At 55.7% G+C, this 13454-nt stretch overlaps 1 protein-coding gene across 2 annotated transcripts; it reads left to right on the top strand.

Annotated features, from left to right (window-relative positions):
* Positions 1–663: 663 nt before the first annotated feature.
* On the top strand, positions 664–11607 carry AARS2 (alanyl-tRNA synthetase 2, mitochondrial). Of its 2 annotated transcripts, XM_003403890.4 has the most exons (22): positions 664–921; positions 1729–1920; positions 2446–2591; positions 2811–2978; positions 3526–3670; positions 4386–4531; positions 4747–4855; positions 5255–5293; positions 5398–5509; positions 6142–6275; positions 6738–6882; positions 7093–7265; positions 7384–7497; positions 7599–7739; positions 8440–8577; positions 8658–8767; positions 8921–9029; positions 9318–9440; positions 9664–9774; positions 10414–10497; positions 10621–10731; positions 11172–11607. In XM_003403890.4, exons 1-22 carry the CDS (start codon positions 679–681, stop codon positions 11334–11336), a joined length of 2958 nt encoding a protein of 985 aa, XP_003403938.1. In that variant the 5' UTR covers positions 664–678; the 3' UTR covers positions 11337–11607. The 2 variants fall into 2 exon arrangements, with proteins under 2 accessions (XP_003403938.1, XP_023401109.1); XM_023545341.2 differs by lacking the exon at positions 4386–4531 and having other exon boundaries at positions 5402–5509.
* Positions 11608–13454: the final 1847 nt, after the last annotated feature.

Raw genomic sequence — 13454 nt, 5'->3', positions numbered from 1 at the left:
GTGCCTGGCACATAGCAGGTACTCAATAAATATTTGCTGAACGACTCTTGAATGAATATTGATGTTCTGTCCCTTGATACTCTCTGCTGTTTCCACCTCAGCCTGGCGACGCACACACACACACACAGCTGAACCCACACCTGTTCACTGCAACCCCATTTGTAACCCTGCGAAATTAGTAAGCATAACAACAATTACTGCTAGGATATAGATTTCCAGAAGGCAGGGATTTTTGTTAATTCTGTTATTAACGTGGCCCAAGTGCCTAAAACAATGGCTAGCACATAGTAGGCTCTCTGGACAGCAACGGGGTTTTTTGTTTGTTTTGTTTTTTAACGTGCCACAGTGGCTGCAACAATGGGCTCAAACATAGCAAGGAATGTGAGGATGGCGCAAGACCAGGCAGTGTTTCATTCTTGTACATATATACATAGGGTCGCTATAAGTCGGAATCGATTCCGCGGCACCTAACAGCAACATGAGCCAGGAGCTATGCTGGACCGACTGTGGCCGGAGTCCCCATTCCCAATCACTTTCGCCTGGGCTGCATAGGTTATCCTAAGTCCTCCTATCGACAGGGGCCGCTGTAGGAAACGCCCGGCTTCCTTGAAACACGGGATCGTCACCTTCTACCCCTTCCGATGCCCTTTGACCCCGGAATCGCTGCCCGGAGCTAAGATGGTGGCGTCGGTGGCTGCTGCAGCCGGGCGGCTGCGGCGGGCCCTTGGGAGGTCGCCCTCCTGGCGGGGCTCCAGCCGCCGGCTGCTCTCATCGGAGCCCCCTCCAGCCCCGGCCACGGCCGTGCGGGACGCCTTCCTGAGCTTCTTCCGGGACCGCCATGGTCACCGGCTAGTGCCCTCCGCTTCCGTCCGGCCCCGCGGCGACCCCAGCTTGCTTTTCGTCAATGCCGGGATGAACCAGGTAGGGGCTGAGCCATGCTAGCTGGGGGCGGAGTTTGTGAGCTTTCCGCAAAGAAAAGCGCTGCAGGATTGGGCAAAAGAAGCCGGGGGCGGAGCTCATGGCTTTTGGCTGGTTGGGTACGATGATTGGGAGCGGGGTTTGCCGAGGGCTTGACATGGGAACCTGGGGACTGGGGTTGAGTTTTAGGTCTAGGAATGGCAGGTGTGCAGCCCTGTGGGGACAGACTGGTGGGGAACCCTGGCTTCATTTACTCATTATTTATAAACTCATTCATTAACAAGTGTTTATGGAGCGCTTACTATATGCTAAGCAGTTCTTTAAGCTATTGACTTTGAACAAGCACTTACCCTCTCTAGATCTCATTGTTCTCATCAGTAAAATGGAGAATAGGTTAACCTTAGAGGCTGCCCAAGATCTCTGTTAAATGCTGACATTCTAGGGAGTGCCCAGTACACTGTGGTCTCAATTTTGTACCTTCAAGTTATTGGATGTGGTTATTGAAGAAACTGAGATGTAGGATGTAGCTATGCAGTGCCCTTTTGCCAGGCACGAGCATATTACTTCTTTTATGTTGCCTTTTTTTTTTATTTGACTAGCAGAGGGTCTCTGTATTATAATTTATTTACCCCCTTCTGTACCACACACACCAGAGATGGGTGCCCCAGCCTCCCAAGTTGCCCCTCCCCCAGGCCAAGACCACACTGTGCTCTCAGGGGAACAGCCAGCTTCAGTCTGAACAGCTGTCCCCACTCCTCACCTTTCCCTTCTGAGTAACTGGAACACACACCCCCTTTCATGTGCTTCCAGTTCAAGCCGATCTTCCTGGGCACTGTGGACCCACGAAGCGAGATGGCAGGCTTCCGACGTGTGGCCAACAGTCAGAAATGTGTGAGGGCAGGAGGACGCCACAATGACCTGGAGGATGTGGGCCGAGACCTTTCCCATCATACCTTCTTTGAGATGCTTGGCAGTTGGGCCTTTGGGGGTGAATATTTTAAGGTAAGTCTCCAGGGAGTCCTGGAGTTCGGAAAGGGTCAGTGGTCAGTCAACAAGGAGATAAAGGTTAGTCCTTCCTTAATTCTTCCAGAATCTTCTTAGGCAGGGCCTCATACCAGACACAGAGGCAAAGAGCCAGATAAGCATATGTAATGGAAATATCTGTCACTCTTTGAGGCCAGGGCCTGTGCCTCCTGCCTAATAGCTGATCAATAACTGTATAAATAAATGTTTAGATGGTAATGCTAAAATGGTAATGCTAAAATGTAGGAGTTAGCAATCATCCCAGGCTAGAGTGGATAAAGGGTTTCACAGAGAAGGTGGGACTTGAAAGAAGATAGCATTTAGAAGAGAGGGGCACTTTCTGGACAGGAAGAACCTCAGAGGCAGAAATGGTCATGGCTTGTTCTGGGAACAAGGTAAGCAGTTGAAATGGGTTTGGTTTAAACTGAGGACTGAGCTCGTGTAGCTTGATTGGCGATTCGGTAGGGCCTTCCTCTCACCACCCCATGCCTCTTTCTGCTGCAGAAGGAGGCTTGCAGCATGGCCTGGGAACTGCTGACCCAAGTCTACGGTATCCCTGAAGACAGGCTCTGGGTCTCCTACTTTGGTGGTGACCCCAAAGCAAGACTGGACCCAGACTTGGAGACCAGGGACATCTGGCTCAGCTTAGGGTAAGCCCACCCTCTCGTTATCCACTCCTGGGGGGCAGGAGGGTTGGGAAATAGAGACTGCCACCATATGTCCTCAGAGTCTCAGCATACCCCAGAATACTATGGGGTCAGCCCTGTTCCTCCTGTTGTTGAACTTGAAGGAGGGGCTGTCATGGCAGAGAGGGTCCTGGGCTTCTGGGTCTGTCCATCTCCCCACCACTCGCCTGACTTTCTCCCCAGAGTGCCTGCCAGCCGTGTGCTTTCCCTTGGGCCACAAGAGAACTTCTGGGAGATGGGGGATACTGGCCCATGTGGGCCCTGTACCGAGATCCACTATGACTTGGCTGGTGGGACGGGAGCCCCTCAGCTGGTGGAGCTTTGGAATCTGGTCTTCATGCAGCATAACAGGTAATGGGGTGCTGAGGCAGGAGGGAAGTCCCTGGCTAGGAAGTGAAAAAGGCAGCAGTCAGGAGACTGATCCATTGCTTAGAAAAACAAATACTTCTATAGTGCTTACTATGTACCAGGTAAATTTCTAAACATTTTGATCTTAGTCTTTGCCGGTGACAAACTAGTCACTGCTGCTCTCTGGCCTCTGATCTTGTATCAGAGTAATGATATGATGGAGTTGAACAAAATGACCCATTCAAGATTTTCTTGCAGACTTTAACATGTTTCTTTCTAAGGGCAGAGAATTCTGCCTCAGGAGGGAATATCTGGGTCCAGGGAAGGGACTGAACACGAGTGAGGGTGAGAATAGCCCATTATGAAAAAGGACAGGACCCAAGGCCATTGTCATGTGCCCTTGGTGGTGAGGGGATGATACTGCCCATCTTTTCCTTCCACTGTCGTTTATGCCCCCTGGGTTCCTCCTCATTCCCTTACTCCACTTGCGCATCTGCCTCCCACCTGTACTCTTGGGTGGGGCCTCACTTTTCACACCTTCCCTGGCCAGAGAGACAGATGGAAGCCTGCAGCCCCTGCCCCAGCGGCACGTGGACACAGGGATGGGCCTGGAAAGGCTGGTGGCTGTGCTGCAAGGCAGACGCTCCACCTACGACACTGACCTCTTTTCCCCACTGCTCAACGCTATACACCAGGTGAGCCTCCCTCTTCCCTTCCAGAAGCAGCTTATTCCCTCCCTCCTCTTCCCCATCAAGGAACCCTGGTAGTGCAGTGGTTAAAGCAATCGATTGCCAACCAAAAGGTCGGTGGTTCGAAACCACCAGTGGCTCTGCAGAAGAAACATGTGGCAGCCTGCTTCTGTAGAGATTTACAGCCTCAGAAACTCTTTGGGATCTCTATAAGTTGCAATCAACTCAACAGCAGTGGGACTGGGTTTGGTTCTACCCCATCAAGGCCGTAGAGGTGGGAGCAGATAGCAGAAAGCACCTGGAGTCGGACAGGCCTGGTTCAAATTCCAGCTCTGCTCCTGATGAATTGTGTGGCCTCAGGTCACTTAGCTCCTCTGAGCCTGTTTGCTCTTCTCTAAAGCAAGGATAATAATGCTTCCCTGAATGGGCTGCTTTGAGGACTAAAGGTTATATCAGCCAAGTACCCACCCAGTTCTCATAGCAGAAACTCAGCAGATGGTCACAGCTATGGTCACTGTAGTGCTGAGCCTGAGCCCCGTGAAGGCAGAGTCTGGCTCCCACTCATCTTTGAGGTGTCTCCAGCCCAGGGCTGCTCTGCAAAGCCATTCTGGATGTGGTTGGCTTTGGGGCGAGGGCAGATGCTCCAGGTGTGATGAAGAGCAACCACCTGGGCAGGTCAGGCAGAGCCAGTAGCTATGTCTTCTTCTCTCCTGCCTTCCAGGGCTGTGGGGCCCCCCCTTACCTGGGCCGGGTAGGGGCAGCAGACGAGGGGCGCGTAGACACGGCATACCGCGTGGTGGCCGACCACATCCGCATGCTTAGTGTCTGCATCGCCGATGGTGTCTCCCCTGGGATGTCAGGTGCCCCGTGAGTCTGGGGAGCTACAGTGAGGAGCAGGAGCTGCTGGGGATGCAGGGGAGAGGAGGGAAGGAGGTGGAACAGGGGTTCAGGTTGAGATGGCAGGAACAATGGGGGGAAGAAGGCTTTGGGGCAGAGCACACTCTGGACCTTGTGTCCTCCCTACCCCACATACTGCTGACTGAGGCTGCTGGGGTTCACACCTGCACTCTGAACCCCTCTAGGCTGGTTCTTCGTCGAATCCTTCGTCGAGCCGTGCGGTTCGCCACGGAAATCTTGAGGGCACCACCTGGCTTCCTAGGCAGTCTGGTACCTGTGGTGGTGGAGACACTGGTAAGGGCAGAGCTTCCTTCCTCCTATGGACTTCCCTGGACACTCGGGGAGCTTCTGTTTAACCCAGACAGCACCCCCAGCTTGGACACCCAGGGCTCCCCACCATAGATATCCAGCCCAACGTACTGTCAGCAGGCTGAGAAAGCTAGAGGTGCTTACAAGAAGCAGAAAGCCTTCAGGAAGCCTCTCTGCCCAGACTGTTGAGCCTCTGGCCTTAGGTCCCCCTTCTGCTTATATCCCTACTCTTCAGGGAAACAGAGTCCTCATTTAGGTCCCTCCCCCAGTCCCTCAGCCCATCTGACTCTCCAGGGCAGGTGTCCTCAGGGAGGCCCAGGGTAGGAAGGTGGACATTGGGCTGGTTGCCTTTCCCACCTCCTCAGCCATCTCCACCTCCCCCAGGGAGACATTTACCCGGAACTGCAGAAGAACTCAGCCCAGGTACTGGACTCTGACGGCAGAGGAAGGGGGCTGATGAGAGAGCTGGGAAAGAAGCCCCCTTCCAAGGAGGGCCCAGCTCCACTCCTGTGCTGCCCTTGATTCAGATAGCCAGCTTGGTGTCAGACGATGAGGCAGCCTTCCTGGCCTCCCTGCAGCGGGGTCGGCAGATCATTGATAGGACCCTGAGGCGCCTGGGACCTTCCGACATGTTCCCTGGTGAGTGGGGTGCCTGGCCAAGCATGAGGGGCTCACTTAGGCACACTGAGGTGGGCAGAGGCTGCTTCCGTGAGCAAGGAGCTCGGGGTGAGCAAGGAACTCCGGACCAGCCTGGGCCTCACGCCCACCCCTACCTCCGCCCCAGTGTCCCCTCTCCCTCTGCTCTTCCAACATGCCAACGTCTGCGTGGCAGGTCACTGCCCAGCTAGCCCTGCCTCCAGGCCCTGCTTTCCAAGGCCTGCCCCGTGCCTGCACTGAGCTCCCTCCTCCTGTGAAGTGGCTTGTGCCCGGGGAGTACCTGAGCTAGCCACAGCTCTGGCCTTGCAGCCTGAAAATGACCCCCCAAAGTGCTACAGCTACTAACCAAAGGGTCGGCAGTTCGAATCTGCCAGGCGCTACTTGGAAACTCCATGGGGCAGTTCTACTCTGTCCTATAGGGTCGCTATGAGTCGGAATCGACTCAACAGTACTGCGTTGGGTTTAAGTGGGGAGGGAGCACTTGTGCTTGGAACCTGGTGGCTTCTGTGGTTAGAAAAGCCAAGCCCCGGTCCTGACTTCCCCCCTACTCTCTTAAACCCTTCCTCTGCCCCACACCTCCCCTCCTCAATGTCCCTTGTCTTCCTTCCTGAAAGCTGAAGTGGCCTGGTCCTTGTCACTCTCTGGGCACCTGGGACTCCCCCTGGACCTGGTAGAGCTAATGCTGGAGGAGAAAGGTGTGCAGCTGGACTCGGCTGGGCTGGAGCGGCTAGCCCGGGAGGAGGCCCAGGTACAAGCTGGTGGATCCCTACCCAGGGCTCTGTTGGTTCATGTCACCCTTCTCCCCAGCCCCAAGCTCCGGGGAGAGAAGCTACAGCTATCGAGGGGAAATAAGAGGCTGAGATAGGGTCTGAACCCATACCCTTGGGGGTGACAGACAGGCTGCCCAAGCCCTCAGGCCCTACCCAGAGCCTGTAGAGAGGAACAGAAGCCAGCAATGGTAGAACAGAGGAGCAGAAGGGAAGAGGCCAACACAGCATCCTAGAGGGGCCTCCAAGGGCAGCAGTGGGTGAGGGAGGCCTCATCCTGAGGAGCCTACAAGATTGATGATGGTTCACCAGGCAGCCCAGGGATCTTACCCCAGAGGGGCTACAGGGCGCACACAGCTGTGTGACAGAGACAGGGCTCTGCAGAGGTTCAGGCCTCATTACACCCTCGTGCTGCCTTCCATATTCACACACCCATCCTGCAGCACCGGGCACAGCAGGCTGAGCCAGCTCGGAAGCAGGGAATGCGGCTTGATGTCCACGCGCTGGGGGAGCTGCGGCGCCAAGGGGTCCCCCTGACTGATGACAGCCCCAAGTACAACTACTTCCTGCGACCCACTGGGGGCTATGGTGAGAGCTGGGACAGAGGCAGGTGGCCTCAGGCTTGGGAGTGACATCAGAGTGGATGGTTGTGCCCAGCCCCAATGCATTCCCCAGAGTAACCACCAGGGGTCGCTGCAGCCCCTCAGCCTCACGCCTATGGCCTCAAATGCCGCACAGACCCTCACCCCACGCCCCAGTCCCCTGCCTGGCACTGATAACCATTCTGTGCCCTGGCAGAGTTCAGAGCCTGTGAGGCCCAGGTGCTGCAGCTGTACACAGAAGATGGGACTGCTGTGACTTCTATTGGGGGAGGCCAGCGTTGTGGCCTCCTCTTGGACAGGACCAACTTCTATGCTGAACAGGGGGGTCAGGCTTCAGACCGTGGCTACCTGGTTCGGGCAGAGCAGCAGGTGAGACACTCACACACTCTAATTCCTGTGGGAGGCAGACCTGAGCCTGGACGGGAACCAATGGGAGGGAAAGACTACAAGCAGTTATTCTGAAACCTTGGCCCCTGCCCTTCCCCAGGATGTACTGTTCCCGGTGGCCAGGGCCCAGGTCTGTGGGGGCTTCATTCTGCACGAGGCTGTGGCTCCTGAGTGCCTGCAGGTGGGGGACCAGGTACAGCTGCATGTGGATAAGGTAAGTATCCCATTTCAGCCGTTCCTGATATTCTATAGACCCCTTTGCTGTCCCCACCACCCCTCCCCCACGCAGGACCCTAGGTGACAAAAGCGTTGCAGGCCTGGCGCCTGGGGTGCATGGAGAAGCACACCGCCACCCACCTGCTGAACTGGGCGCTGCGACAGGCCTTGGGCCCTGGCACAGAACAGCGAGGCTCCCATCTCAATCCCGAGCGGCTACGCTTGGACGTTGCCACCCAGGTGAGCAGGGCAGGGGGGCTTCATGTGAGGTGACAAGGTTAAAGAGAGGCAGTCTGCCATTGTGGGCCTGGTGCTGCTGCTCAGTCATAGTGGAACCCTGACGCGTCCCTTTCCCTCAGGTTCTCCTGCACCAGTGAGGGGTCAGGCTAGCCTGTGTCTAGCCCTCCCCCACCTCAGCTCCAATGGTGTAGAAACCTGAGGGCCCTCTAGCAGGGTCCTCCTTCACTGCCAGCCACTCAGCTTCCTTGTTCCTCCTGTCACCCAGGCCATTCTTCCTCAAACAGGGCTACCGTCTCCCTTCTCTGCCACCCTGTCTCCCTCCCCTCCTTGCATAACTGTCTCAAATTCTTCCTCCAGGAAGCACTCACTGACTAACCCCCATCCCACCTGACTGCTCCTTGCTCCTGCATCCCCCATCCTGTACCTCTCTCCCATTGGGCTGCCCCTCTTGTATGCTCCCTGAGAACAGAGCCTCATTTTTTGTTTCTTCATCATCTTTTGATGCCTAGTGAAAGGCCTGCAGCTTCCAGTGGGCCCAGCTCCCAGGTGGTTTTCTAAGGAAAATAAATACTTATGGTGCCAGCCACTGTTCTAGAACCCAGGGAGAGATCAGTGAACATTGACTGCTTCTTAATCATCATTTTTAGGCATGGGGCTGATGGTGTGTGGGTCTGTCCTCTTCCCCCCTCTCCCCTGCCAGGCCCCACTGACACCACAGCAGCTCCAAGCAGTGGAGGGCGCTGTGCAGGAGGCCGTGGGCCAGGATGAGCCTGTGTACACAGACGAGGTGGCCCTGGCACTCACTGCACAAGTCCCTGGCCTGCGCTCCCTGGATGAGGTGAGTCAGAGGAGCCCTACAGGTGGAGATTGCTTGTCCTGCTCAGGCCAGTTACCAGGCCTGTTCCCCCTCACCCTCAGGTATACCCAGACCCTGTTCGGGTGGTGTCTGTGGGAGTGCCTGTAGCCCAGGCACTGGACCCAGCCTCCCAGGCCGCACTGCAGACCTCCGTGGAGCTGTGCTGTGGAACGTGAGTCACTCCTTTCTGCTCGCCCTGGCGTGAGGCCCTTGGTCCTCACCCTTCCTTGGTCTTTGGAGCCACCAGCCCCTAGACTGGGGCTCAGGCTGCTCCTTTCTCTCCCATCATCACCCCTGACTTTCTCCTCCCTCTGTCTGCCCACAGTCATCTGCTACGAACAGGGGCTGTGGGGGATCTGGTTATCATCGGGGAGCGCCAGCTAGCCAAGGGTACTACCCGCTTGCTGGCCATCACTGGAGAGCAGGCCCAGCAGGTCAGCAAGTCAGGGGGCCCAGGAGGCTGATGGGTGTGGGTGGCGGGCAAGGGACACTAACAGCCGACACGCCCAGGCTCAGGACTACCCAGCAGCAGAACCAGGGTTGGTACATGTGCACTGATGTGGCCATTCCAGCTGTTTGTTGGTGCTTCGTTTTAATTGGTGCTGGTGCTTTGATTGGTCCTGATTGTTAAATCTTTCTAATTTGGCCCCTGTTGAGAGTGCCTGTCCTAGGGAAGTGAATATAAGCCAGGCAGCCCTGACCATCCTGTTCCCTCTCCACAGGCCCGAGAGGTGGGCCAGAGCCTGGCCCAAGAGGTGAAAGCAGCCGCAGAGAGGCTGAGTCGGGGCAGCCAGGATGTAGTGGAGGCGCGGCGCCTATCCAAGCACATGGGACGACTCACTGATGTGAGGGCCACCCCCCATGGAGCCGCTCCCACCTTTCCTGGCCCTGTACCCTTCCCCAGGCCTCCCTGGACCCTCTCACTCCAGTTAGGTTGGACTCCAGCTAGCCCAGACATTTGTTGTGTGGGATGGGGTGGTGTGGTGTCTTCTCTGACCCTGGCTGGACCCTGCCTCAGAGGCTGTGGCTCAGGGAAGGGCAAGGGTGATGTACTGCTTCTGGCTGTAGGCCGTGGACACCGCTGTGATGCCCCAGTGGCAGCGGCGGGAGCTTCAGGCAACACTGAAGGTGCTGCAGCGGCGTGCCAACACTGCCATCCGCAAGCTGGAGACAGGGCAGGTAAGAGGAGGTTTGGCTGAACTCATCGGGGACAGATTCCCAGTACACCAAGCAAGGGCCAGAGACCTCCAACCCGCTCCCTGTGGAGTCTCAAGAACTGGGGTACGTGGGACGAGTCAGGCTGTGCTGGGAGGTGGGCGGGAACAATGGTAGCCTTCCTCCTCTTTTTGCCAGCCCACAGCAGGCCTTTCCCCACACCTCTCTCTCTCTGCCAAACCGTGTCTCTCCCCCATCTTCCAAATCTGGCTCAGACTCTCCCTCCAGGAAGCCTTCACTGATGTGATTAACACCATTCAACCCTAATGGCTGTTTAACTGTGGCTCCCCCTGCCTCCCCCCCACTCCCAGCCATCTGTGCTCCAGCACCATCCTTTCACCTTCAGTGGCCTATTTGTAGGGCCCTGGGGCTGTGATGAGAGAGAAGAGGCAAGGGAGGGGAGGAAGGACCCAGATGGGACCCGAGAAAAGGAGGCCATTCCAGGCAGAGCCCCTGCCACCTCTTCTCAGAGCTGTTGACCTTGGCTGAGGGAGGGGGAAGAGGAGGGAAAGGCATTGCTGGGTTAGGGCCCTGTTCAGAGTTGGAGTTGATTGAAAACTTGCCTCCCACCCTCACCCCTCTGCCTTCTTTCCTGCCCTACAGGCAGCAAAGAAAACCCAGGAGCTGCTGGAGCGGCACACGGAGGGGCCTCTGATTGTGGACACAGTCCCTGCTGAGTCCCTCTCAGTGAGTCTTGGGGCAGGGGAGGTGGAAGAGCTGCCCCCAGGGCTGGGGAGGGGAAGTCATGTCTCGGGGGGTAGTTCGGAGACTGAGAAGCCGTGGGGTTCCCCATCTGTCCTCCCTGTCCAGGTTCTGGTGAAGGTGGTGCGGCAGCTGTGTGAGCAGGCCCCCAGCACATCCGTCCTACTGCTCAGCCCCCAGCCCCTGGGGAATGTGCTGTGTGCCTGTCAGGTGGCCCAGGTGAGGGTAACAGGAGAGCAGCCCCATCCCCACCCAGCTCCTGGTCCAGATCTCTGACTTCACACCTTTTACTTTTCCCTGAAAAGGGAGCTAAGGGGCTAGGTGGAGGTGATCTATGAGGACACCCCAGGACAGGGATAGGTCAGTCTCCCAGTCAGGAACCTCTCCCCCAGGGTAAAAGCAGCATGAGATCCTCTAATTTCCACCCCACCCTCCTCTCCAGGCCTCATATCCCTTGCTAACAAGTAGCAGACATTCATCAATCTCCATATACACTTCCAGTCCAGCCCTTCTCCTGTCTCCTCACCCAGCTTCCTCCACCGTGTACCCAGCTGGGGAAGGGATGCTGATTCCCTGCCACTCCATTCTCGAGGGTACCTTGAGTGCATGGGACAGGGAGGGCTGCTCCGTATGGCTTCCCCTTCTGTTTCTGCCCCCAGGGTGCCACACCTGCCTTCACAGCAGAGGCCTGGGCACTGGCTGTGTGCAGCCACATGGGAGGCAAGGCGTGGGGCACTCAAGTCGTGGCCCAGGGCACCGGAAGCACTGCTGACCTGGAAACGGCCCTCAGCACAGCCCGAGCCTATGCCCTCACCCAGCTCTGACCCAGGCCCACCCGGGGGCTGATGTGAACAAAGAGACAGTGGACGTGCAAGTGCCAGGAGCTCTGAGGAGCTAGTTGAACCTCAGAGGGTAAAGCGGAGGACTGAAGGCTGAGAAGCTGAGCCAGAAAGGGCCACCCTGAGCCAAGCCCCGTGTGGACACAGGGAGCTGGAGATGACTGGAGAAGGCAGAAGTGGGCCCAGAGACACACTCCCACTTGGTGGCTGTCGTGACTGTGAATGCTCATTAAAAATATTTCACAGAGGATTGGAAGCTAGAAGATTCTTTTATTTTAAAAAAGCAGCCTTTCCCTCCCAAGAACCTGTTATGCATGCCCCATCCCCAGTCACCCCTCACACTGGGCTGAAAGGATCCAAATCACGGCCAAGAGTGCTCAGACGGCTTCTGTATGCAGAGCCGTCCTGGGCTCCAACAAAGCCTCCTGATTTGCCAACAGCCTGCCAAGATCCAGAGCTTTCATGTAAAAATCATTACAGCAGAGCAGACCTTCACCGAGTTACTTCGTTTCATTAATAATGACTTCTTGTTTTAATTAAGGCCCTGTTGATTTGTTGATGAATTGAGCAACAGGTACTGCCCAGTTGCTGAGAACTGACAAGAAGCAAACTGAGAAAAATTCCTGCCCTTGAGGAGCTTACTTGTAGTGGGGGAAACAGGCAATGCACAAGAAAAAGGAGGTGTCAGATGGTGATGAGATCTGTGTCAAAAAAGTGGAAAGGGGATCAGGAGTGTGTGAGGTGGCATCTGAATGGGGAGCCGGGAGGCGAGGGTGCGAGCCATGTGGGTATCTGAGGGAAGAGCGTTCCCAGCTCAGGGAACAGCCAGTGCAAAGGCCTGAGGTAGGAACTGAGGAGGCTAGTGCCGTTAAGCACAGTGAGCTGGCAGAGTGCCAGGTGATGGGGTTGGAGAGACTGCACAGGCCAGAGCAGTCCTACTTTTTGAAACGAGGTACACACCACCTGCTCCCAGCCTAAGCTGAAGCTGAAAACAGTCTAATGTTGGCAACTGAGAGCAGGACGCTGAGGGATGCAGGGAAGCCTGCCTTCTCTGCCAAGACTGAGCCAGATGCTGGAGCTCCGTCTCTGCTCCAAAGTCCCTGTTGCTAGATGAAAGAAAGGACCTCAGGGGCAAGGGACCCATATTCAAGTCAGGGCCGCCCCAACTGCCAAGCTCTGGGATTGTGTAGTAAAAATGAAATACAGAGCAAGATGGACCTTCCTGGCATGACTTTATTTTTTGAACAATTCCTCATTCTAATTAAGGGACTGATGATTTGTTGGTAAATCACTGACGAGGGCTTGAAGGGACTGGAACCCTTGGTGCCTGGTCCTCGACTGCTTGCTCCAGCCCTCTGGAGTTGCAAAGCTTCATTTCAGAATCTTGGTAATTGGAGCCGTAGCCATATTTGGTGGTGCTCACCACAGGCCCAGCTTTTTCTTAACAAACTGTGGGAACCAAGGTGAGGGTTGTGGTACCCACACTTTATTGATGAGGAAACCGAGCTTCTGAAATGCCAACCCAAGGTTGTTAATGGGTACCATCAATTCCAAATCATAGCAACCCCATGTAACAGAACAGAACTGCCCCATAGGGTTTTCTTGGCTGTAATTTTCACAGAAGCAGATCCCTAGGCCTTTCTCCCAAGGAGCCATTGGATGGGTTTGAACCACCAACCTTTTGGTTAGCAGCCAAGCACTTAACCAGTTCTGCCACTAGGGCGTCTTTTATCCTAGGTTTAAAAAAAAAAAAAAAAAAAAAACCCATTGCCCTCAAGTGGATTCCCACTCATAGTAAACCTATAGGACAGGACAGAACAGTCCCTAGAACTTCAAAGGGGCACCTGGTGGATTCAAACTGCTGACCTTTTGGTTAGCGGCCGTGGCTCTTAATCACTACGCCACCAGGGTTCCCTTACCCAAGGTAACCAGCTTAAAGCTAAGTTCTGCCTCCACGTGAAACTCCTCCCACCTCACTGGCTGCCTCTCCCCTCCTGAGGACAATTTCTTTTTCTTACTAGCAAGCCCCCTGAAGTCTGTCACCCTCACCCTCCAGGAGATCAGGGCCACCACATCCTGTCACTACAGGGCTGGCAGGAGCAT

This window comes from Loxodonta africana, chromosome 1 (assembly GCF_030014295.1).
Source record: "Loxodonta africana isolate mLoxAfr1 chromosome 1, mLoxAfr1.hap2, whole genome shotgun sequence".
In the NCBI taxonomy this organism is placed as follows: domain Eukaryota; kingdom Metazoa; phylum Chordata; class Mammalia; order Proboscidea; family Elephantidae; genus Loxodonta; species Loxodonta africana.
Note: the sequence above shows the minus strand (reverse complement) of the source record. Positions and strands in the feature narration are given on the sequence as shown.